The 24,653-nt window shown below is 37.8% G+C and overlaps 1 protein-coding gene across 1 annotated transcript in view; it reads right to left on the reverse strand.

Annotated features, from left to right (window-relative positions):
- SOS2 (SOS Ras/Rho guanine nucleotide exchange factor 2) overlaps window positions 1–24,653 on the reverse strand; it is a 100,906-nt gene that overhangs the window by 64,661 nt on the left and 11,592 nt on the right. Inside the window, exons 2-4 of the mRNA XM_052646375.1 lie at window positions 15,509–15,634; window positions 11,481–11,612; window positions 10,382–10,546 (exon numbers count right to left, since the gene is read on the reverse strand). Of these exons, the coding sequence (XP_052502335.1) occupies window positions 10,382–10,546; window positions 11,481–11,612; window positions 15,509–15,634 (423 nt within the window). The remainder of the gene's footprint in view (window positions 1–10,381; window positions 10,547–11,480; window positions 11,613–15,508; window positions 15,635–24,653) is intronic.

The following is a 24,653-nucleotide window of genomic DNA, read 5'->3' on the forward strand; positions in this document are numbered from 1 at the left end:
ACATATTGATAGTTTAAAAAGAAAAATTGGACCTACTTAATTATATATGCATGACTAAATGAAAACTACTTTCTTAGAATTTAAGAGGAAAAAAAAAAAAAGCACACTTCCAAAAAGGAAGCTCCAAAAGTAAAACAAATAAGAGAAGGAACAAATTCTGACAATATTAGATATTCATTCATTCTCAAAAATATCTACTGATCACCAGAAATTGTGCCAGATGTTGGTAAGATATAGCAATAAGAAAAATAAACATGAATTCTGCTTTCCTGATCTTTTAAATCTAACTCAAAAATATTTCTTAAAGCTGGTCAGTTCTCTCCATTACCCTCCAAGCTTCAAATCAGACTATTAAGCAGCCACATCACCTCTTAGAAGGTCTTGCAATATGAGCTCCTTGCCACAGGTTTCTTCCCAACCCCAGTTTCAAAATTATGTTCCTAACACCAAACTGTGTCACATCCTCCATAAACATGATATTGATATCACTGCTTTCAGTATCCAATTTTAATTTCATGAAGATAAAGCCACTTACAATTTAACCCTGGCCTACCTCCCCAGCCTCATCTCCTGTGATACTCTAAAATCCCTCTTCTCTTCATTGCCCCCTCCCATTCTCAGCCACTTAAGACCTTTGAAGAAACCACTGGGGCTGGCTGCATAGGGAATTAGAAAATGAAATCTGATTTTAGCAGACACACGAAAGAATGGAAAGTATGACACAGAACTGTCTTCTCTTCCCCACTAGAGATATTTTTAAAGCAGTCTGTACTTGGTTATCTCTAATTTCTTAGTTCTCAAGCTCACCACTCTACTGAAACTCACTAATAATGTCTGAATATCTTTTTGTTTTCTCTAGTTATTAACACAGCTAACCAGAACTTTTTAAAATTTCTCTTCCCTTGGCTTCTCATACACCATTCTGTCAGTGAGGCCTCCTTCTCTACTGCTTACCTTCCCTGCCACCCACTGAAGGGTCCCATTTTTGGAACTGTTTTGGCCACACGACTCCCAAAATCCTGAATGCAAATGCTACAGGAGTCAGGCAGATGATACATCATATTAACACATAAGAGGTGACAGGCAGTGTGGCAAACTAGAAGGTACATGGACCTAAACAGGAAAGTGTGCTCAATGGTAGCTATTTCATCAGGCATTTGATTTTCTTTTTCAAGAAGAGTCTGAAATCTAGATTTTATGTAGAATTTTCATTATTTGTAAATGTAAACAGATTGCAAATAATTCAAAATTTTAAAAAATAAACTTGGAGCCCCTATTCACTAGGTGGAGAACCCCTATTCACTAGCAGGCCATCAGTCTGAAACATGTACTATATTTTCTTCTGAGTGAGCTCACCTTCTTAGATGATTATCAATCACTAGTTAATGACTCCCTAAATATTTGTCAGAAACTCTCTGGAATCTAGACGAGTGCTATGAAAGGCTTGCTAGGTATCTCTGTCTGACAAACCCATGCACGTACACTTCACTTCAGAATCACTAATCAAGCACCATCTACTTCATAGCTAGAAAACTTGTCCTTACCCTAGACTTAACACTTCTCAACTTTCACACCAAATCAGTCCCCAAATCCTTTTAACTCCAACTCACGAACAGTTCTTAAAACTGGTCAGGTCCTTCTATTCTCCTGTCTAGAACACCTTTTCTTACTTCTCTTTCCTTCCAACTCTCACATTTATTCACCTGATAAATCCTTAGTAATTTTCATCACTTAGCTCAAATATAATTGTCTTCGTATAGCTTTTCCCAACTCTTCATGAACTCCTCCATTAAAATCTTTTCCCTGGCTTCAGTCCTCCATAAGCATCCTCTCTCTTTTCTATATAAGCACCTAAATTATACTGACATTTCTACAGATAAGAGCCATAATTTCATCTTAAAATCCACAGCATTTGATGCACAGTAAATGCACAAAAGACACCTGCTTAAAGAGCATACATATATTGTATGTTTGCAAACTGCTAAGAAGCACAAGCTGGAATCAAGACTGCCGGGAGAAATATCAATAACCTCAGATATGCAGATGACACCACCCTTATGGCAGAAAGTGAAGAGGAACTAAAAAGCCTCTTGATGAAAGTCAAAGAGGAGAGTGAAAAAGTTGGCTTAAAGCTCAATATTCAGACAACTAAAATCATGGGATTTGGTCCCATCACTTCATGGGAAATCGATGGGTAAACAGTGGAAACAGTGTCAGACTTTACTTTTGGGGGCTCCAAAATCACTGCAGATGGTGATTGCAGCCATGAAATTAAAAGACGCTTACTCCTTGAAAGGAAGGTTATAACCAACCTGGATAGCATATTGGAAAGCAGAGACATTACTTTGCCAATAAAGGTCCATCTAATCAAGGCTATGGTTGTTCTAGTGGTCATGTATGGATGTGAGAGTTGGACTGTGAAGAAAGCTGAGTGCCGAAGAATTGATGCTTTTGAACTGCGGTGTTGGAGAAGACTCTTGAGTCCCTTGGACTGCAAGGAGATCCAACCAGTCCATTCTAAAGGAGATCAGTCCTGGGTGTTCACTGGAAGGAATGATGCTAAAGCTGAAATTCCAATACTTTGCGAGTTGGAGCTGAAACTCCAATACTTTCCACCTCATGCAAAGAGTTGACTCATTGGAAAAGACCCTGATGTTGGGAGGGATTGGGGGCAGGAGGAGAAGGGGACGACAGAGGATGAGATGGCTGGATGGCATCACTGACTCAATGGACGTGAGTTTGAGTAAACTCTGGAAGTTGGTGATGAACAGGGAGGCCTGCCGTGCTGCGATTCATGGGGTTGCAAAGAGTCGGACACGACTAAGCGACTGAACTGAACTGAATTGAAATTGCTAAGACTTGTAAGGGCTTTCCTGGTGGCTCAGACAGTAACGCATCTGCCTGCAATGCGGGAGACCCAGGTTCAATTCCTAGGTTGGGAAGATCCCCTGGAGAAGGAAATGGCAATCCACTCCCGCATTCTTGCCTGGAAAATCCCATGGATGGAGGAGCCTTATAGGCTATAGTCCATGGGGTTGCAAAGAGTCAGACACGACTGAGCGACGACTTGCAATAGCCTTCCCAGGTGGCTCAGGAGTGAAGAATCCACCTGCTAATGGAGGAACCACATTGGAGACAGGGGTTTGATCCCTGGATAGGGAAGATATCTTGGGGGAGGAAATGGCAACCCACTCCAGTATTCTTGCTGGGATAATCCCATGGACAGAAGAGCCTGGTGGGCTATAGTCCATGGGACTGCAAAGAGTCAGACACAACTGAGTGACTGAGCAGACACAGGACTTGTAATGAATAGCTAAAGACTAACTGAATTAAGGATCAGAATAAATGTTAGGACAATAAAAGCAGTTCTTGGTCATGTTCACAAGAAGAGTAAAGGAGAATCGATTCTTGAAACAGATGGAGTAATATTACAACAAAAGAAAAAATACAGAAGAACTCAACTCCTATTACATCTGGGTCCACAGAAATAATCTTCAGAACAGCTCTGTGCTCTTACTCTCTCTTGCCTTGCTTCAGTTCAGTTTAGTCGCTCAGTCGTGTCCGACTCTTTGCGACCCCATGAATCACAGCACGCCAGGCCTCCCTGTCCATCGCCATCTCCCGGAGTTCACTCAAACTCATGTCCATTGAGTCAGTGATGCCATCCAGCCATCTCATCCTCTGTTGTCCCCTTCTCCTCCTGCCCCCAATCCTTCCCAGCATCAGAATTTTTTCCAATGAATCAACTCTTTGCATTAGGTGGCCACAGTATTGGAGTTTCAGCTTCAGCATCAGTCCTTCTAATGAACACCCAGGACTGATCTCCTTTAGGATGGACTGGTTGGATCTCCTTGCAGTCCAAGGGAGTCTCAAGAGTCTTCTCCAACACCACAGTTGAAAAGCATCAATTCTTTGGGGTTCAGCTTTCTTCACAGTCCAACTCTTACATCCATACGTGACCGCTGGAAAAACAATAGCCTTGATTAGATGGACCTTTGTTGGCAAAGTAATGTCTCTGCTTTCCAATATGTTATCCAGGTTGGTCATAACCTTCCTTCCAAGGAGTAAGCATCTTTTAATTTCATGGCTGCTATCACCATCTGCAGTGATTTTGGAGCCCCCAAATAAAGTCTGACACCGTTTCCACTGTTTCCCCGTCGATTTCCCATGAAGTGATGGGACCAGATGCCATGATCTATGTTTTCTGAATGTTGAGCTTTAAGCCAACTTTTTCACTCTCCTCTTTGACTTTCATCAAGAGGCTTTTTAGTTCCTCTTCACTTTCTGCCATAAGGGTGGTGTCATCTGCATATCTGAGGTGATTGATATTTCTCCTGGCAATCTTGATTCCAGCTTGTGCTTTTTCCAGTCCAGCGTTTCTCATGATGTACTCTGCATATAAGTTAAATAATCAGGGTGACAATATAAAGCCTTGACGTACTCCTTTTCCTATTTTGAACCAGTCTGTTGTTCCATGTCCAGTTTTAACTGTTGCTTCCTGACCTGCATATAGGTTTCTCAAGAGGCAGGTCAGGTGGTCTGGTATTCTCATCTCTTTCAGAATTTCCCATAGTTTATTGTGATCCACACAGTCAAAGGCTTTGCCTTGCTTAAACATCAAATTTCCTCTTAAGCATATATTTTCTATTTTTCCAATCTGAATATTATTTTCCTTAATAGTGAAAATATATGAAGGGTTAAGCTTTATAATTCCTTCCTATGATCATCTAACTATTCTCAGGAATCTCTGATGGGCCAGAATACATCATATAGTCAAATGCTGCTTTTTTTTAATGCAGAAAAAAACTTGATTCTCAAGTTCTCTGTCAAATTATATGACCTTGTCTGGGAAACTAGAGACCTCTAGAAAGCACTTATTTGAACAGTTTATTAAACAGATGGCTTGTAAGTTCCTGAAACAGTGCTCACAGGAAATCAGTTTAGATTTACGAAGATCACACCATATCACACTAGTCTCATTACTCCATTCACATGACTAGTCCCACAAATAAAGTCATTTGGATCTTTCCTATACATACAACAGTCTCTTGTGACAAATTTGGAATCATAGGAGGAAAGGATGGGCAAACTATAGCCCACAGTCCACAATGAGCCTACTGCCTTTTGTACAAATAAAAGTTTTACTAGAACACAGCCTAAACTCATTGTTTTATGGCTGCTTTCCTGCCACAAAAGCAAAGGTGAGTGGTTCAAAGAAAGGTAAATATATATATACAGCCCACAAAACCTAAAATATTCATCTACCTATCTGCTCCTTTACAGATAAAGCCTGCTGATCCCCAATTAGACAAAGAGGTGAAATGGCAGCTGACTAACAGGCCATAGTGAAAAAATGTGGTAATTTATTAATCTAGAAGGATGCCTCGAATAATATTATGTGAGGAATATCACCTATTATACTTTTTCTAATATTTTTAATAAATAATTCAAACTGAAACAAGTTTCTTAGACTGGCATATATTACAAAAAGCTAGTAGGATATCTATAACGATAAATGACAAAATCAGATTTTTATAATATCTTGATATGCTGGACACAGTCTCAATAACAGTATTAAGTTTTAGAGAGATAAATTGGAATTCAAACTTGGATAAAAAAAAATACCAACAGCACACATTGTAAGAAATCAAAGCTATAAAATACTAGTACCTCACGTGAAAAGTCCTAGGGAGTTGAGACATATAACATACTAGTATCTCCAGTGAAAAGTCCTAGGGAGTTGAGACATCTGTGAACTCATTAAGTAAACAGAACAACATGTGTGCTCCAAAAAGTTAATAGTAAAATTATAAAAGAACATCATACCAAATAAAGGAAGTAGGCATTTCACTATACTTTGTGTGGTCAGAACAAATCTAGACTGTTGTTTTTATTTTTGAAATCACAGTCTAAGAGCAATTCAAAGAAAATCTGAAAATCATGTCAAAAAGATTGGTTTGTGAAGTCTCAAAAGGTGAAAATTTAGTACATGGAAAAATGCTTTAAATAACGGAATGACTTATTCTGAAAAACAGTTTCATCTTATCTAACGTAGTCCAGAAGAGAGATTAGAATTAGGGAATCAAAGTTAATGGGAAAGTCAGATGAAAACTGACTTTTTATATATAGGATGGATAAATAATAAGGTCCTATTGTATAGTAGAAACTATATATATAAGAAACTATATTCAATATCCTATGATAAACTGTGATAGAAAGGAATATGAAAAAAGTGTATATATATATATGTGTGTGTGTATATACATATATATATAACTAAGTCACTTTGCTGTACAATAGAAATTAAACACAACATTGTAAATCAATTATATTTCAGTAAAAAATTTTGTAATGCATGCCATACTTGATATTTATAGTTCTACTACAGGTTTGTACCCTAAAAATGCACTGAATTTTAATAAATTCTCTTTTGGATAATTCCATCCAAAAATTTTTTTAAAAGGCATGGTGCATTTAAAATTGTACATATTGAATTATCAAGTATATTCTTGCTAATAAAAAACAGCTAGTCTGGAAAAAAGTTAATAGAAAAGTTAATTTTAACTCTCTATGAGGAAGACATTTCACCTAACTAGAATTCTATAAAAATGAATAGACAGTTTTATGAGCAATAAGCTCCCCAGTGCTCAAACAGACGCTATGTGACTACCACCTGTCAGTTTGCGTATAGATCTGGTCTATTGTAATTCTGAGACTGTGTAATTCTCTAAGAATTTAACTACTTTTGCTTTTAAAAAGAGTCATAGAAAAGTTAACTGACTCAGATATAGAATGGTCTCCCCATTCCCAGAGTCTGTCAATAATCCCATGCAAGGCCACTATTCAGGGCAGGGAGAGTGGAGGAATGGGGCAAATAAAGGAGGAATCCCTGCATGAGGGTGTGGGGAAAAGCTGCAGAGCCCCATCTCAGTGTGCTAGTTCCTGAGAGGAGTAGGGAGGGTGTTTACGGGAGTGGAGGGCTGTGGGCAGAAGGTGTTAGGAGATCAGTCAGAGTACAGAGACTATCCATATAATAGGGCAGCTTGATGCAGGGTGCTGAAGCCCTAGTGGGTAAGGAGGGTATTTGCACGGGAAGTTGGCCCAGCAGCAGTGGGCCAAGATGGGACTGTCAGAATTTGAGGAGGGTTAGGAGAACGTATACAAAGGAGAAGGGTTTCTATGCCAAAATAGGGTGTCTACACCAGTATGGGGAGATAGGCCTGCTGGGAGACTGGTCACATACAGAAGGGCTGATCAAACAAATAAATACATTAAGAAAAACAGGAGCCAGGTTTCTCACTATCAGATAACAGAATTACAAATGTAAAAAAGGGGAGGGGAAAGTGAAGTCTGTGGTAATGAACGTGGGTTGAAGAGAACTCATCTAAAGACACATAAGCCATAAATATAGATGTATATGTATGTGTTATTGTTGTCTCAGTCACCAAGTTTTGTCTGACACTTTCGTGACCCCATGGACTGTAGTCCACCAGGCTCCTCTGTCCACGGGATTTCTCAGGCGAGACTACTGGAGTGGGTTGCCATTTCCTTCTCCATGGGATCTACCCAATCCAGGGATCAAACCCACATCTCCTGCTTTGGCAGGCAGATTCTTTACCACTGAGCCACCAGGGAAGCCCATGTACGTATGTACACACACACACACACACACACACCCCCCCACTAATTTTGACCTTGAAGAGATCAGGGGAGTACACACACACACACACACACACACACACACACACACTCCCTAATTTTGACCTTAAAGAGATCAGAGGAGTACACACACACACACACACACACTCCCTAATTTTGACCTCAAAGAGATCAGAGGAGTACTAACACACACACACACACTCTCCCTAATTTTGACCTCAAAGAGATCAGAGGAGTACTAACACACACACACACACACTCCCTAATTTTGACCTTAAAGAGATCAGAGTAACACACACACACACACACACACACACACACACGCACACACCCCCTAATTTTGACCTCAAAGAGATCAGAGGAGTAACACACACACACACACACACCCTAATTTTGACCTCAAAGAGATCAGAGGAGTACACACACACACACACACTCCCTAATTTTGACCTTAAAGAGATCAGAGGAGTAACACTCCATTATCAATGAGCTCATCGAGCACCAAGATCATGGTTTCTAAAGACCATTCTCCACTAAAAGGAACCAGGAATTTTTAGAAAACAACTAATTCCAGGCTTGAGTAGCCAGGTAAAGAACAAGTTGAACCTGGAGCATCTTATGTCAAAAGAGAGACAGGGACAGAGAAGCAAACTGAAGGGGCTCCCACTGGTCAACTTGAGACAATCTGAATATCAAAATAACTAATAAAGTAACAAGTTATGTTCCACTAAATAAAAATAATCAGTGAGTCCATATTAAAATAAATCGTAGCTCAGTTGGTAAAGAATCTGCCTGCAATGCAGGAGACCTGGGTTCAATCCCTGGCTCGGGAAGATCCTCTGGAAAAGGAAATGGCAACCCACTCCAGGATTCTTGTCTGGAGAACCCCATGAACAGAGGAGCTCGGCAGGCTACAGTCCATTGGGTAGCAAGAGTTGGACATGACTTAGCGACTAAACCACCACACAGTATGATGAGGAACAAGATATTTACATAGCCTTAAGATACCCCACAAAATATTCATTAATTACCAAAGGGTAAGGAGTCCTTTAAAGTAGAGATATCTAGGAGACAAACCCTTAATCAAGGGATTGAAGTGACCATCACCAAAAATGGGGCACATCAAAACTGTTGTCATGTGAGAAAGTACAATGAGAACTTCTATGGCATTTCTGCCACAGCTCCATACATAACCTGAAACTTATCAAGAGAAAATGTCAGAAAAAACTGAAGAGCATTTTAAACATTAATAAGCATAATCCTTAAAAATGTCAAGGTCATAAAAGTTAAAGGAAGAATGAACGGCTCCAGAGTGAACAAGGAGAAAAAAAAGATACATGACAACTAAACACAACACATGATTCTGAACAGGATCATTCTGCTCTAAAAGACGTCATTGGGACAACTGGCAAAACCTGAATGGGGTCTGAGGATTACATAATATCAGCATTCATTTCCTGGATTTTGACTGTCATAGTGTGATTATACAGGCAAATGTTTTTGTTCATATGATACACTAAACTATGTCAATAACCTACTCTCAAGTGGTTTAGGGTATAAGGGACTATCTTTTTTTGTACATGAAACTTTTCTAAAAGTAAGCTAGAAACTAAGTTAAAAAAACATATAATCATTGTTTTTCATTTTTTGAGAAGTCAAACAGAAATAAGGAATTTCTATAATAAAATTTAGGTGAAAAATCATTTTTGAGACTATGGCATAGTACAATGGCTCTCAATTGTTAACCGTACCTCAGAATCACTTGTGAGCCTAAAGGCCAATCCCAGGCCAAGTAAATAAGAACCTCTAGAGGTAAGATGCAGACATCAGTATTCTTTTAAAGAATACTGGTAATTTTGATGTGCAAGGTGAAGAACCAGTGTCCTAGGCCAGACCCTGGGGGTAATTCACACCTAGAGGTCTAGCTTAGGCACTTATCTATGAAGTGTTTCTGGTCTTCCCTATCCAGAGTTCATCACTTTCTCCACTGCACCTTTGATTCATTTGTATAATAGTAGTTTTAATTATCTTGTACTGCAATTATTCGTTTATAATACTTTATTACCCACTAAAATAAATTCCTTCTAACACAGGGACTGCTGATATATTCAGTGTTGTACATTGCTCAGGGCAATATCTGACACATAACAGGCATTCAAAAATGTTGATTTCAAAAGAAAGGAAAAAAAGGAGAAAAGTAGAAAGGGAAGAAAAGGAGGAGAGAAGAAAATAAAAGACTCAGTTTCTTTCCTCAGTAGCTTACAGACAGGAAGAATGAAGTAATAAAAAAAAATGATCATAAGAAAGTAACTCTGGCATTGTAAAATCTTCTCTTTCCTCATGCCCCACTGAATTATGCTACAAAATCAAAGTATGTTTTTCAAAATTACTTCTTAAACTTAAAAGTATCTGAATGTTCTGGATTTATTCTCTTTCTAAAAATACAAAACTCAAACTACTCTTTTAAAACTTGTTTGAGGTTTTGGATGTTTCTTCTCTGCATGTAAAGAAGTTTTGCTGGAAAAAAAGAGATTCTCATCCCACCATATGCTGAAAAATCTGAAAATATCATTGTTATTAGTCTGTAAGGCCACCATTTTTCTGTCTTGCAACACTAGGGATTATAAAAATCACTAATATAACCCTGTATTAAAAAACAGAGATAGAAGTGACATAAAATCACTAGCACTGTAGCTAAATTTAAATACTTTTTAACACTTACCTTATCTGCACACATTGACACTTTAATGTCTTGTTGAGATATTTCATAATGTCGGATATTAAAAACATAATTACCAGCCAATTTCAAAATATCAGCTGAGATATACTCTAGCACAGCCACAATATACAGGGATACATGGTAGTCCACTTTGTACCCTAAAACTTCCTGTGGAAAAAATAAACAATTTAATTCCCCAAAATGGCAGCACTGCCAAGTAGCAGATAAAATGCACTTAAAATTTTTATTTAACATTCTTGCTTATAAACAACTTTCCAGAAACCAAATGTCTAAACTCAAAGGTACCATAGGATGTAAAATGAGCTGTTGGCTCAGTATCAGGGTTTTGGTTTTGATTTTTTAAATCTAACAAATATGCCTTTAGTATCAAACAAGAAGAGATAGTTGATTCTAAGACAGAAATCTTAGACTGGACTTCACTGAAAACCTCTTGATATATTATCCAAAACCCATCTGACAAATATTTGCATTTTTTAAATTAATATTCCCAAATTACAACGGTTTCTACTGATGAGAGGACATCTATGTAGAGGGTTCTAAAACTGCTACCAAGGGATATTCAAATCCAGGTACACCAGCTACTCTATACAGACTAAATAATATTTCCTACCCAACACCCAACTTTACCAATGTATATAAAAATATCTATAACAGATACAAATGAATTTAAAAACAGTTCTGAACTCAGAGTAGCTTTTGCATTATACACAACGAAAAGCTGAAAGTTAATCAGGGTAACAGTCATCAGAAGATGCCAAAGAGATGCATTATTTCTTATCATTAACTTTTAATACTATTTGAAAAGCAACTGATTTTATCAGAGTCTATTCCTTTTTGCTTTTTGCATATATTAAAGAACATCTATATGTATGTATGCATGTGTGTATGTGTATATACAAGTATGTACATATTCAACCACACATACACCGTCACATAGACCACGTATATAAATACATAAATATATTTATAGACCATGTATATGGATACATAAATACTATATAAAGGACTATTTGCTAAAAACAACTTCTCTCAATGGTTTTTTGTGTGTCTTGTTATTGTATGTTTGCTTGTTTGCTTTTACCTTCAATGAAGGATGGATTTTGTCCACAGGCAGTAAGAGAGGATTTCTTCTTTTTCGTTTCTCTATGGCAGACTGTGCATCAGCAATAGCCCATTTATCAATTGGATGAGGAAAGGTCTTTTGAACTCGTTCCTGTTCAGATCACAGCAGAACTATCGTTAACAGAAGTGCTCATAAACGGAAAGTTCATACAAAACTAACTTCATTATCATCCTCATGCCAACAGTTAATAGTAACATAACCTGTTCTGATTCCTGCAGTAAATGAACGTTTTTTGTTTAAAAAAAAAAAACTCAAAGCACTATCAAGATTTTTCCACATAATTCCCACAGGTAAATAAAAAGGTGAAGTTTAAACAGAAAGCTTTAAGTGTAAGCATAACTAAGTTAAAATTGGAAAAGAAAGAAAAAGTAATAATGTTAGAGATTAAAGCAAACATAAAATATGCTAAGTCAGTGATTCTAAGGTCAAGGTTTCTAGGGTTAAAATTGTTTACCCAGCAGAAGTTGTTAACTTGTTATTAATAATTAGTAAACAGTCATTCTCCTTCTGCTAATCTCAGAGCTTTATAGAGAAAAATTTTAAAAAGAAGAAATATCATGTACCTCTTAAAGAATCAAGTGTGTGGCAGAGCTCAGAATAGTTTAAAGAAATGTATTGCTTGGCAAAAACAATACAAACCTTTTATATCATCTAATCTTATTAATAAATGTTACCAGTAATTGGCAGGAATAATGAGAAGTGATGATAACTGAATCAAACTCCAATTCAGCAGAATTTCCTGTTTTTTAAATTACATTCTCAGCTTCTAGCATATTTAGCTTCTGAAAAGTATGCTTTTATTATATTTAGTTATGTCCAATTCTTACAACAAAGAATAGGGAAACAAATGCATCAATTACCAGAGTCCCTGAAAATCTTAATAGATCTATTGTTGTTACTGTTAGTTGCTAAGTCGTGTCTGACTCTTTGTGACCCCATGAACTGCAGCACACCAGGCTTCCCTGCCCTTCACTATCTCCCCGAGTTTGCTCAAACTCATCTCCACTGAGTCAGTGATGACATCTAGTCACCTCATCCTCTGTCGTCCCTTTTTACTCCTGCTCTCAATCTTTCTCAGCATCAGGGTCTTTTCCAATACGAGTCATCTCTCTGCATCACGTGGCCAAAGTATTAGAGTTTCAGCTTTAGCATCAGTCTTTCCAATGAGTACTCAGGGTTGATTTCCTTTAGGACTGACAGATTTGATCTCCTTGCAGTCCAAGGGACTCTCAAGAAATTTTTTCCAGCACCACAATTCAAAAGCATCAATTCTTTGGCACTCAGCCTTCTTTATGGTCTAGCTCTCACATCTGCCATGACTATTGGAAAAACTATAGCTTTGATTATACGGACTTTGGTTGGCAAAGTAGTATCTTTGCTTTTTAATACACTGTCTAAATTTGTCATAGCTTTTCCTCCAAGGAGCAAGTGTCTTTTAATTTCATGGCTGCAGTCAATGTCCACAGTGACTTTGGAGCCCAAGAAAATAAAGTCTGTTACTGTTTCTATTTTTTCCCCATATTTGCCATGAAGTGATGGGACCGGATACTTAGTTTTCTGAATGTTGAGTTTTAAGCCAGCTTTTACACTCTCCTCTTTCACCCTCATCAAGAGTTTCTTTAGTTCCTCTTAACTTTCTGCCATTAGAGTGGTATCATCTGTACAGCTATGGTTGTTGATATTTCTCCCAGCAATTTTGATTCCAGCTTGTGAGTCATCCAGCCCGGCATTTCACATGATGTACTCTGCACAGAAATTAAATATGCAGGGTAACAGTACACAGCCTTGATGTACTCCTTTCCAAATTTTGAACCAGTCGTTGTTCCACGTCTGGTTCTAACTGTTGCTTCTTGACCTGCATACAGGTTTCTCATGAAGCAGAAAGGAGGTCTATTACTCCAAAATAAGATTATCCTTTACCCTGGAAGTTGTTGCCTTGTTAGAAAATAATTTTCAAAGAAAGGTGACATAAACAATATAATGCCAAAGTAACTTTTAAAAACTATACTGACAGATATTTCTAAAAATTTAGAAATACTCACATGTAACTCAGCCAAAACAGTATTTCAGCACTAAATTACACATGATTTTTTAGGTAGACACACACATGCTTCCCTTGTAGCTCAGACAGTAAAGAATCTGCCTGCAATGTGGGAGACCTGGCTTCAATCCCTGGGTTGGGAAGATCCCCTGGAGAAGGAAATGGCTACCCACTCCAGTCTTCTTGCCTGGAGAATTCCATAGACAGAGAAGCCTGGCAGGCTACAGTCCATGGGGCTGCAAAGAGTCAGACATGACTGAACAACTTTCACATTCATTCATTCATATATGCTGCTGCTAAGTCGCTTCAGTCGTGTCCGACTCTGTGCAACCCCATAGACGGCAGCCCACCAGGCTCCCCCGTCCCTGGGATTCTCCAGGCAAGAGCACTGAAGTGGGTTGCCATTTCCTTCTCCAATGCATGAAAGTGAAAAGTGAAAGTGAAGTCGCTCAGTCGTGTCCAACTTCGCGACCCCATGGACTGCAGCCCACCAGGCTCCTCCATCTATGGGATTTTCCAGGCAAGAGTACTGGAGTGGGTTGCCGTTGCCTTCCCCTCATTCATATATATATACATATATATGTATATTTTTTTAATCGATGAGTAAATATCTTTATTCTACACTAGTGCTTTATTGAACCTAATATTTGTATGCAGTAAAATGCACAGATCTTAAGTGTAAAATTAGATAAGTTTTGAAAAATGTTTACACCTGTGTAACCATCTCACTAATCAAGATTACAGAAAATTTCTATCATCTTAATCTCAACTTCATAGGCAGCCACCATCCTGATTTCTATCACCATTACTTTCTGCTATTTCTGATTTTCATGTAATTGGAATCAATAGATATATACTCTCTGGGGTTTGGCTTATATTTTGCTCCACGTGATAACTGTAGATTATAGCTATGTTACTGCATATATCAATAGTTTATTCCTTCATTTTACTACTGAGTAGCATTCTATTTTATGAATCTATCACAATTTGTTTTCCCATTTTCCTATAGATGGAAATTTTAGCTGTTTTCAATTTTTGCTTGTTATGAATAAAACTGCTTAGACATTCTTATGTAAGTCTCTTTGTGAAGGTATATTTTCATTTCTTTAGGATTAAATACCCAGCAATAAAACTGCAAGGTCATAAGTTAGGTAGTTAACTATAAGAAACTGCAAAACAATTTTCCAAAGTAGTTTTGCCATTTTATACTCCTACTAGCAGTGTTTAAGAGTTCCAGTTGCTCTACATGCCATCAGTATTCCATGTTATCAGTCTAACTTTATCCCTTTTAGTGGGTGTGAAATATCTCCTTTTAGTTTAAATTTCTATTTCCCTGATGAATTATGAGTTTGAATGCTTTTCATATGCTTTTTTACGAACTGTCTATTCAAGACTTTTGCTCATTTGGGTGAACAAAGAATCTTTTTATTATGGATTTGTAATTGTTTTTCAACATATTCTGGATACAAGCCCTTTGTAAGGAATACATATTGAAAGCATTTCCACCAGGTTTGTGACTTGTATCATTTTTTTCTTCACATCAATTTTATTATTTTGATATTTATGGTATTTGAGTCCTCTGTAAAAAAAAAATTGTTTAACATCATCTTATAAAGATATTCTCCTGCATTTTCTTCTAGAAACTTCATGGTTCCAGCTATTATTTTTAAGATTATGATATATCTTAAATTTCTGAGATTGGTTTCAAGGGTTTTTTCCCACCAAAAATTTATCCAGTTGTTTTAACACTTATTTTGGCTGAATAATTTTACTTTCCTCATTGAATTGCCTTGACATCTTTGACAAAAATGAACTGATCATACATCCCCCATATGATTTCAATGGTTTTAGTTTCCATGATAATTTTAAATGATATAGATGTAGATATAAAAATTAATTTATACAGTGGTTCAATGACTTTTTGAAATAATAGAATAATTTTTACCTCCACATCTTGAACAGTCCTTGGTTGGGCCATGCATAATTTATTAAGCAGCTGAAAAATCAGCTCTTCAATATAATAGAGAGACTCTTCATTAGCTGAGAGATTGGGATGTACTTGCTCCTGAACCTTAAAAAAAAAAATTCTCAATTTAAGTATAAGCAAAATGATACTTATTAAACAAAAGCCTGAGAATCTTATGTATAATTAATAGTACTTTATCAGAATGGTTATTCAAATATAGACATAAAACACACCAAAAAATGGGGGGAAAAAACTGTTGGTTTGTGTAAACTTTTCTTAACTCATAGAAGTCATTCTTAATCTTTTTTAGACTATGGGGTTGGAGACTGAACAGCAACCAGATCAAACCAGTCAATCCTAAAGGAAATCAGTCCTGAATATTCATTGGAAGGACTAATGCCAAAGCTGAAACTCCAACACTTTGGGCACCTGATACAAACAACCAACTCATTGGAAAAGACCCAGATACTGGGAAAGACTGAAGGCAAAAGGACAAGGGGGTGGCAGAGGATGAGAGAGAGGATAGATAGTATCACCAACTTAATGCACATGAATTTGCACAAACTCTGGGAGGCAGTGAAGGACAGAGGAACCTGGCATGCTGCGGTCCATGGGGTTGCAGAGAGTTGGATATGCCTTAGTGACTAAACAACTTGATTTTCTATGAAAATCAACTGAAAGCCACTGGTCTCTCTTCTCCTTACCACCAAAAAACCATATACACATAAAATATTCTATACAACTTGAGAGGAAGCATGGATACCCTGAAGTTAATTAATAAACCTACTTGTACAAGGATCCTATTAGGGACGATATCAATCACTCTCACAAAAGTCCTGAGGCTGTAAATTTCTGTGATAAGAGGAGAGGCAGCCATCTATCTGTGTACAGAAACATGTACATAACATTGTACATGCTTTGGGTTTTGCCCTTCCTGTGACAATTATAATCCTAATGTCTTTTCTTTCCCCTTTGAGTAGAGCTACTGCAGTGCCTCAGAGGTTTTTCTACATGCTTTGGTGGATTGCATGTGAGTGTAAAGCCCAGTTGTTGGGGGTAGGGGTGGGGGAGGAGGAAGCTTGGCTAAATGTAGGCCAACGGTGGAGCTGAGGCACTATCAGCCCCACATAGGTGGGTCAGAGGCATTCTGCTCCAAGCTGCATTTTCCCCTTACCCAGAAACAACACCATTCTTGCTCCCATTCCTACAACCCCCCTCTGCCTCAGATGAAAGCGACACCACTCTGCTTACAGATAACAAGTTCAGGTGCTTTGGGTCATCGGTCTTCAATCTACCCTGTTTTTCTAGAGTTGCGACCAACTCCAGAGGCATTTTCTGAGAAAAGTGGTTGAGGTCTGCGGTCATGACTAAAAAGTGATACCAATATTGCACCACGTGAGTCAGATGCTTCTCTTCAGTTTCAGCATGATTACTACCAACCCTCACTCTCCCAGGGAGGCAAGGGGCAGGACCCTTTTCACTTAGGCTGCTGACTCTATTACAAAACTATTTCCTACAGTTCAAAAGAAAGAGAACATTTTGCATTAGACCTGGGCTATATGCAGAATCAAAACTGGCTGTGAGTTAGAAGGGATACCCTTAAATTTGAGGCCCAGAACACCCAGGGAGTCTGTATAGTGTGTCATAAAGGTCTTCAGTGTATTTGGGCCCACCTCACAACTTCTGGGCCAGCCTGACTGCTGATGTCCACATTAGCACATACTTGAGAGAGAGAGTGAGAGTGAAGTCGCTTAGTCGTATCCGACTCTTTGCGACCCCATGGACTGTAGCCTATCAGGCTCCTCCGTCCATGGGATTTTCCAAGCAAGAGTGCTGGAGTGGATTGCCATTTCCTTCTCCAAGCACATACTTGAACTTCTCTGAACTAATGTAGTTCAAATGTTTGACCCCTGAGTTTGAGAAGAGAAAACTGGGTAGCCCAGCTACAAAAATAGACCAGATGTCCCTCAAAAAAGCACGGGTTCCTGGCTACAGACCCTAGGAAGGTGAATCAAACCTTTTTCCTTTGGCTTTTCTTTCCAAATTTATTTGCTTTTAAAAACTATAAACTCTGGCTATTGTTTCCTATGTCCTCAGGGCCCCCTGGGTACACCTATAAAGCTTGATGATTTCAGAGCAGATGTAAGCCAAGAAACCACGGCACTGAATGTGCTGAGTTCAGACAAATGATATTTATATACACATTCAAATTTGAAGATAATGTGTAATTCTTTAGGTTTCAAACACTGTAATTATATATAAAGCAAAAATTAAAACGTGTTGCAAAGTTAAAAAATAAATAAAACAAACCTACTAGAAGTCTATGAACATTAGGTCATAAACCCCAGCAACAGAAGTATCTCTGAATGACCATACGATTTTATAAATTATAGAGGTGCCCTATGAAGTGCACCCAGGAGAAGGCAATGGCAACTCACTCCAGTACTCTTGCCTGGAAAATCCCATGGATGGAGGAGCCTGGTGGACTGCAGTCCATGGGGTCACTAAGAGTCAGACACAACTGAGCAACTTCACTTTCACTTTTCACTTTCCACTTTCATGCATTGGAGAAGGAAATGGTAACCCACTCCAGTGTTCTCGCCTGGAGAATCTCAGGGACGGGGGAGCCTGGTGGGCTGCCATCTATGGGGTCGCACCGAGTTGGACACGACTGAAGTGACTTAGCAGCAGCATGAAGTGCACCCTACTTCATAGGGCACCTCTATACCATCCCCAAGAAAAAGAAATGCAGAAAGGCAAAATGGTTGTATGAGGAGGCCTCTCAAATACGTGAGAAGAGAGGTAACAGCCAAAGGAGAAAGGATATACCCATCTGAATGCAGAGTTCCAAAGAATAGCAAGGAGAGATAAGAAAACCTTCTTAAGACCAATGCAAAGAAACAGAGGAAAACAATAGAATGGGAAAGACTAGAAATCTCTTCAAGAAAATTAGAGATACCAAGGAAATATTTCATGCAAAGATGGGCACAATAAAGGACAGAAATGGTACGGACCTAACAGAAGCAAAAAATATTAAGAAGAGGTGACAAGAATACACAGAACTGTACAAAAAAGATCGTAAAGACCTGATAACCAAGAAGGTGTGATCACTGACGTAGAGCCAGACATGCTGCAGGGTCCAAAGGGCCTTAGGAAGCATCATTAGGAACAAAGTTAGTGGAGATGATGGAATTCCAGCTGAGCTATTTCAAATCTTTAAAAATGATGCTGTGAAAGAGCTGCACTCAATATGCCAGCAGATTTGGAAAACTCAGTAGTGGCTACAGGACTGGAAAAGGTCAGTTTTCATTCTGGTACCAAAGAGGGGCAATGCCAAAGAATGTTCAAATTACCACACAATTATACTCCTTTCATATGCGAGCAAGTTAATACTCAAAATCCTTCAAGCAAGGCTGTAACAGTATGTGAACTGAGAACAGGAAGATGTACAAGCTGGATTTAGAAATGGCCAAGGAACCAGAGACCAAATTGCAACATCCGTTGGACCATAGAGAAAGCAAGAGAATTCCAGAAAAATATCTACTTCTGCTTCACTGACTATGTTAAAGTCTTTGACTGTGTGGATCACAACAAACTGAAAAAATCTTAAAGAAATGAGAATACCAGACCACCTTTCCTGTCTCCTGAGAAACCTGTATGCAGGTCAAGAAGCGATAGTTAGAATCAGACATGGAACAAAGAACTGGTTCAAAATTGGGAAAGGAGTACATCAAGGCTGTATATTGTCACCCTGAGTATTTCCATTGTTTCCCCATCTATTTGCTTTGAAGTGATGAGACCGGATGCCATGATCTTAATTTTTTGAATGTTGAGTTTTAAGCCTGCTTTTACACTCTTCTCTTTCAATAGATGGGGTAAAATCATAAACAGTGACAGACTTTATTTTTGTGGGCTCCAAAATCACTGCAAACGGTGACTGCAGCCATGAAATTAAAAGACACTTGCTCCTTGGAAGAAAAGCTATGACCAACCTAGATGGCGTATTTAAAAGCTGAGACATTACTTTGCTGACAAAGGTCCATATAGTCAAAGCTATGGTTTTTCCAGTAGTCATGTACGGATGTGAGAGTTGGAAAATAAAAAAGGCTGAGCACCAAAGAACTAATGACTTTGAACTGTGGTGTTGGAGAAGACTCTTGAGAGTCCCCTGGACTGCAAGAAGATCAAACCAGTCAATCCTAAAGGAAATCAACCCTGAATACTCATTGGAAGAACTGATACTGAAGCTGAAGCTCCAATACTCTGGCCACTTGATGCTAAGAGCTGACTTACTGGAGAAGACCCTGATGGTGGGAAAGATTGAGGGCAGGAGAAGGTGGTGACAGGGTGAGATGGTTGGATGGCATCACTGACTCAATGGACATGAGTTTGAGCAAACTCCAGGAAACAGTAAAGGACAGGGAAGCTTGGTGTGCTGCAGTGCATGGCCGCAGAGTCGGACGCAACTGAGCGACTGAACAACAACAACAAACAGGATTTAAGAATGTTGATATAACAATAGAGAAACAGATGAATGGAACAGAACAGACAGTACAGAAACAAGTCTACAGATATACAGACCCTAGATGTGCAACAGAGGTGGCACAATGGGTAGGAGGAGAATTGCTGAGGAAAGGTGGGGCAAGTGGGTGAATAGTGAACAACTGGACACTCATACAGAAAGAATGAAATCAACTCCTATTCATGCTTAAAACAAAGATCAATTTTAGTCTGATTTTAGATCTATTAAATAAAAAGACCTAATAAAGTTCTGATAATATAAAATAATAGATAACAATCTCATGAACCTCAGGACAGAAAAGGAGTTACTAAAAAGGACACAAAAATTACTATCCATAAAGGAAAGGATTTACAAACTTATCAACATTAAAATTTAAAACAAGTTCAGCAAAAGACATCTTTAAGAAAATGAAAAGGCAAGTTACAGAGTTGAAGATCTATGTTAACACATAACACAAAAGGGCTCACATTCGGAATATATTATAAAGAACTTCTAAAAATTCAACAGGGAAAAAATGATGAAAATCCTAATAGAAAAAAATTGGCAAACAAATTTTAAACCAGTACTTCACAGAAGAAGAAATTCAAATGGTCAATTAATGTGAAAATGTGCTCCAGCTCTTTAGCCATCAGGGAAGTGCAAATTAAACCACAGTGAAATCTGTCACCCACTTACCAGACAAGAAAGTGAAAAAATATGATAATATCAAGTGTTGGTGATTATACAGAAAAATGGGAACTCACACACACTGGCACTGAGGTGCAAAATGGCTCTATCACTTTGGAAAACTTTGCTGTCATCTACTACAGTTCAAGATATGATACCCTATAATCCGGCAATTCTACTGTTCAATATATTTATATCTTTTAAAGCTCTATAGTCCAATACAGGAGACACTAGCCTCATGTGGCTAGTATGAGCACCTGAAATGTAGCTCGACCAAACTGAGATGGGCTATAAAATACATACCAGATGTCAAAGATCTAGAATACAAAAAGAATGTCAAATATCTCAATAATTTTTTTTGTTGGCTAAATACTGAAATGACTACATTCATTGGGTTAAATATGTTATTTAGATAAACTTGATCTGTGTCTTCTTATATTTTTAATGTGGCTATGCACGCATGTGGAGAAGGCAATGGCGACCCACTCCAGTACTCTTGCCTGGAAAATCCCATGGACGGAGGAGCCTGGTAGGCTGCAGTCCATGGGGTCGCTGAGGGTCGGACACAACTGAGCTACTTCACTTTCACGCATTGGAGAAGGCAATGGCAACCCACTCCAGTGTTCTTGCCTGGAGAATCCCAGGGATGGGGGAGCCTGGTGGGCTGCCGTTTATGGGGTCGCATGGAGTCGGACACGACTGAAGCGACTCAGCAGCATGTACCCATGTACATGCATGCTCAGTTACTAAGTCAAGTCCAACTCTTTGTGACCCCATGGAATCCAGGCTACCAGGCTCCTCTGTTCATGGGATTTTCCAGGCAAGAATACCAGAGTGGATTGCTATTTTCTTCTCCAGGGGATCTTCCCGATCCAAGGACTGAACCCGCATCTCCTGCACTGGCAGGCAGATTCTTTACCACTGCGCCACCTGAGAAGCCCTAACATGACTATGAGAAAACTTCAGATTACATATGTGGTTAATATTATATTTCATTTGGACAGCACTATTCTAGAGAAATAAGCACAAACATTTACAGAATACATGAACAAAAAGGTTCAGAAAAAAACGCTATTGGTATACCTTCAAATTAAAAAGGCAAATTCAAATACCTATCTACAGTATGATAGATAAATTGTGGCATATTCACACAATGGAATGTATATACAGCAAAAAACAAAACATGAGTAAAGACAGCTCCACCAAATGTGGATCTATCTTCAAAATAATGTTGGCAGAAAGAAGACAGATTAAAAAAACAAACAAATTTCATTCACAAAGTTCAAGATCAGATAAAATTAAGCTGTGGTGTTTAAGAACACATGCTTAGATGATGAAACTATAAAGGAAAGTAGTGATGACTACTGGTTACTTTCTGGAGAGTTCTCTTGAGAAAAATGTTTAAAATGTGCTATTTTCTCACCTGGGTGATGGTTAATTAAGAGTTCCTTAAATTGTATGTTTATGTTTTATGCATTTGCTAGCTGTACGTTACATTTCACCATAGATAAAATTTTAAAAAGAAAATCACCACCAAGCAAACAGAAAATCAAGGGGTGCAATTATTAATATATTAAATCATTAAGGGCCCTCCTAGTTCCCATCTCAATGAAAGAAATGAAAATGTCAGAATGCCTGGAGATATAGAGAATATCTTACAAATTCAGAGTAGAGGGAGAAAACACGTCATGCACAAAGTAGACAACATTAAATCAGCTCCAGATTTCAACAATACTACTAGAAGTTGGAAGGCAATAACTTCCAACCTTTAATAAGATCTTAACAAATTATCAATCAAATGTTAAGGTATAATGAAGACATGCTTGGATCTAACATGGCCAAAAATTTTACTCTCACATGCTCTTTTTCGTTGAGCTTTATAGTTTGTACCACAATAAAAAAGCATACAAATCAAGATAGAGGAAAATATGGGATTTAAGAAACAAAGGAACCGATGCAAAAGAAAAGCCAAAGGAATGCCTAGGATGAAGTGAAGAAAAATTATGAGATCTGTAAAACGAGCATAAAGGTCGCCAGTCCAATCAGAGCAGACCAAGAGGCTCTGAAAGAAACTATCTCAGGAAGATGAAATTAACAGAGTATCTGATGGATCTAAAACTCTCGAGAGGATATTTAGACAACTGGTAGGGAGTTTGAGCTTAAATTGATAAATACATAGAAAATACACAAACAAGAACACAAGATAATTATTAACTTCAGTAAAATGCTGAAAGAAAGAAAAAGGGGTTTAACTCTAAGTAACATATAGTATATGGTCATTATATACAGTAATAATACTATAAACTCTGAATATTGATCCAACCAACATTAAGATAGAAGCATGGAGGGGGAGGGGAGACAGGAAGTATGTACATGTGGTAAATCTATGTGTGGTTGGAGGGGAGAATATATACATATGTGTGTGTGTGCACAAAAGACATTAAAACCTTACCTTCCATAGTAGGAAGCCAACAGATACTGCCCAAAACAGAAAGGTCAATAGAGCAGAAGCACTTTTTTTTTCTTAGAGATACAGAATACTGAAATAGATCACTTTGAAAAATTAAAGGGACTGCATCTAGGAAGCAAAAACTGCAGTGAATAGTGAGGAGATACTGCTATTTTTCCTAACAAGCCTTATAGAGCTAGTTATCTTTTCATTTCCATGAATAATTTTGATAAAAACAAACTTACAAAGAAACATAATTTGAAGTGGGGAGGTGAGAGAGAGAAAGGACACATGAAGCTGGAGACAATAACGAAGTCTGGATGAGAAGAGCTTAACTAACGCAGCTGGAAATCCATATAGGACCACCATCCAAAAAACCTGGCATTACATTTTTTTTGGAAATTCAAAATAGATTTGGGAGAAATAAATATTTCCTGTTACATGCCAAGAGGAAATTTAATTACACTCTACCATATATTTCTATTATAACAACAGAACAGACATTTAAAATATATGTATAAACACATAAAAATATATGTATAAAATAAACATTTATATTGGAAGTTTAGCTTAAAAAAGTCCATAAGACTGTTTCTTATAACATTCTTCCACAAAAGCCGACGGCCCCATTCAGTACAAATGACTATGCATGAGAATTAAGATAATGTCTAACTGGGATACATATTTTTTCCGTGATTATGATTTCAGTAAGTAACCTGAAAAGCAACCTTAACACTAAGCATCTGAGTTTCTTATGCTAAATTCACTAAATTGCAAAGATGAAAAGTCATAAAAACAATATAAAATCTTAAAATCCTAGCTATAAATACTAAAAAGGACATCAAAAGGACAACAAAAGATAACCGTACTTTGCAATACCACAGTATTCACTATCTCAGCAACCTAAGAGACAGTAAATATAAAATTACCACATCAGAACAAACTCACTCAAACTCACTTTTCATATTTTTCTGAAAGACTAGGCAGAAAAAAAGAGCAATTAAAATAATTTTCAGTCTTTAACAGTAGATTAACAAGTCAGACCTGTATTCCCGTTACACCATATTTTCCAATTGCCAAAAGATCTTTCCTTACACATACACTGTAAACAGAAAAATCATACTGCTAGATTTCTGTGTAGACACATATAAAAGCATTAAACTTAATTTTTTAAATTGATAAACCCTAGATCTGACAAATTTCAGAAATGTTATTTCCTAATATATATATTTTTTCAGTTTCCCATACTCGGAATCAAATAAAAAAATCTTGCTAGTGCAAATTGTTCAATCAACTAACATTTGCGTTTAGGGTATGGCAGAAAGTGAAGAGGAACTAAAAAGCCTCTTGATGAAAGTCAAAGAGGAGAGTGAAAAAGTTGGCTTAAAGCTCAACATTCAGAAAACTAAGATCATGGCATCTGGTCCCATCACTTCATGGGAAATAGATGGGGAAACAGTGGAAACAGTGTCAGACTTTCTTTTGGG

The sequence above is a fragment of the Budorcas taxicolor genome, chromosome 10 (genome assembly GCF_023091745.1).
Source record: "Budorcas taxicolor isolate Tak-1 chromosome 10, Takin1.1, whole genome shotgun sequence".
In the NCBI taxonomy this organism is placed as follows: domain Eukaryota; kingdom Metazoa; phylum Chordata; class Mammalia; order Artiodactyla; family Bovidae; genus Budorcas; species Budorcas taxicolor.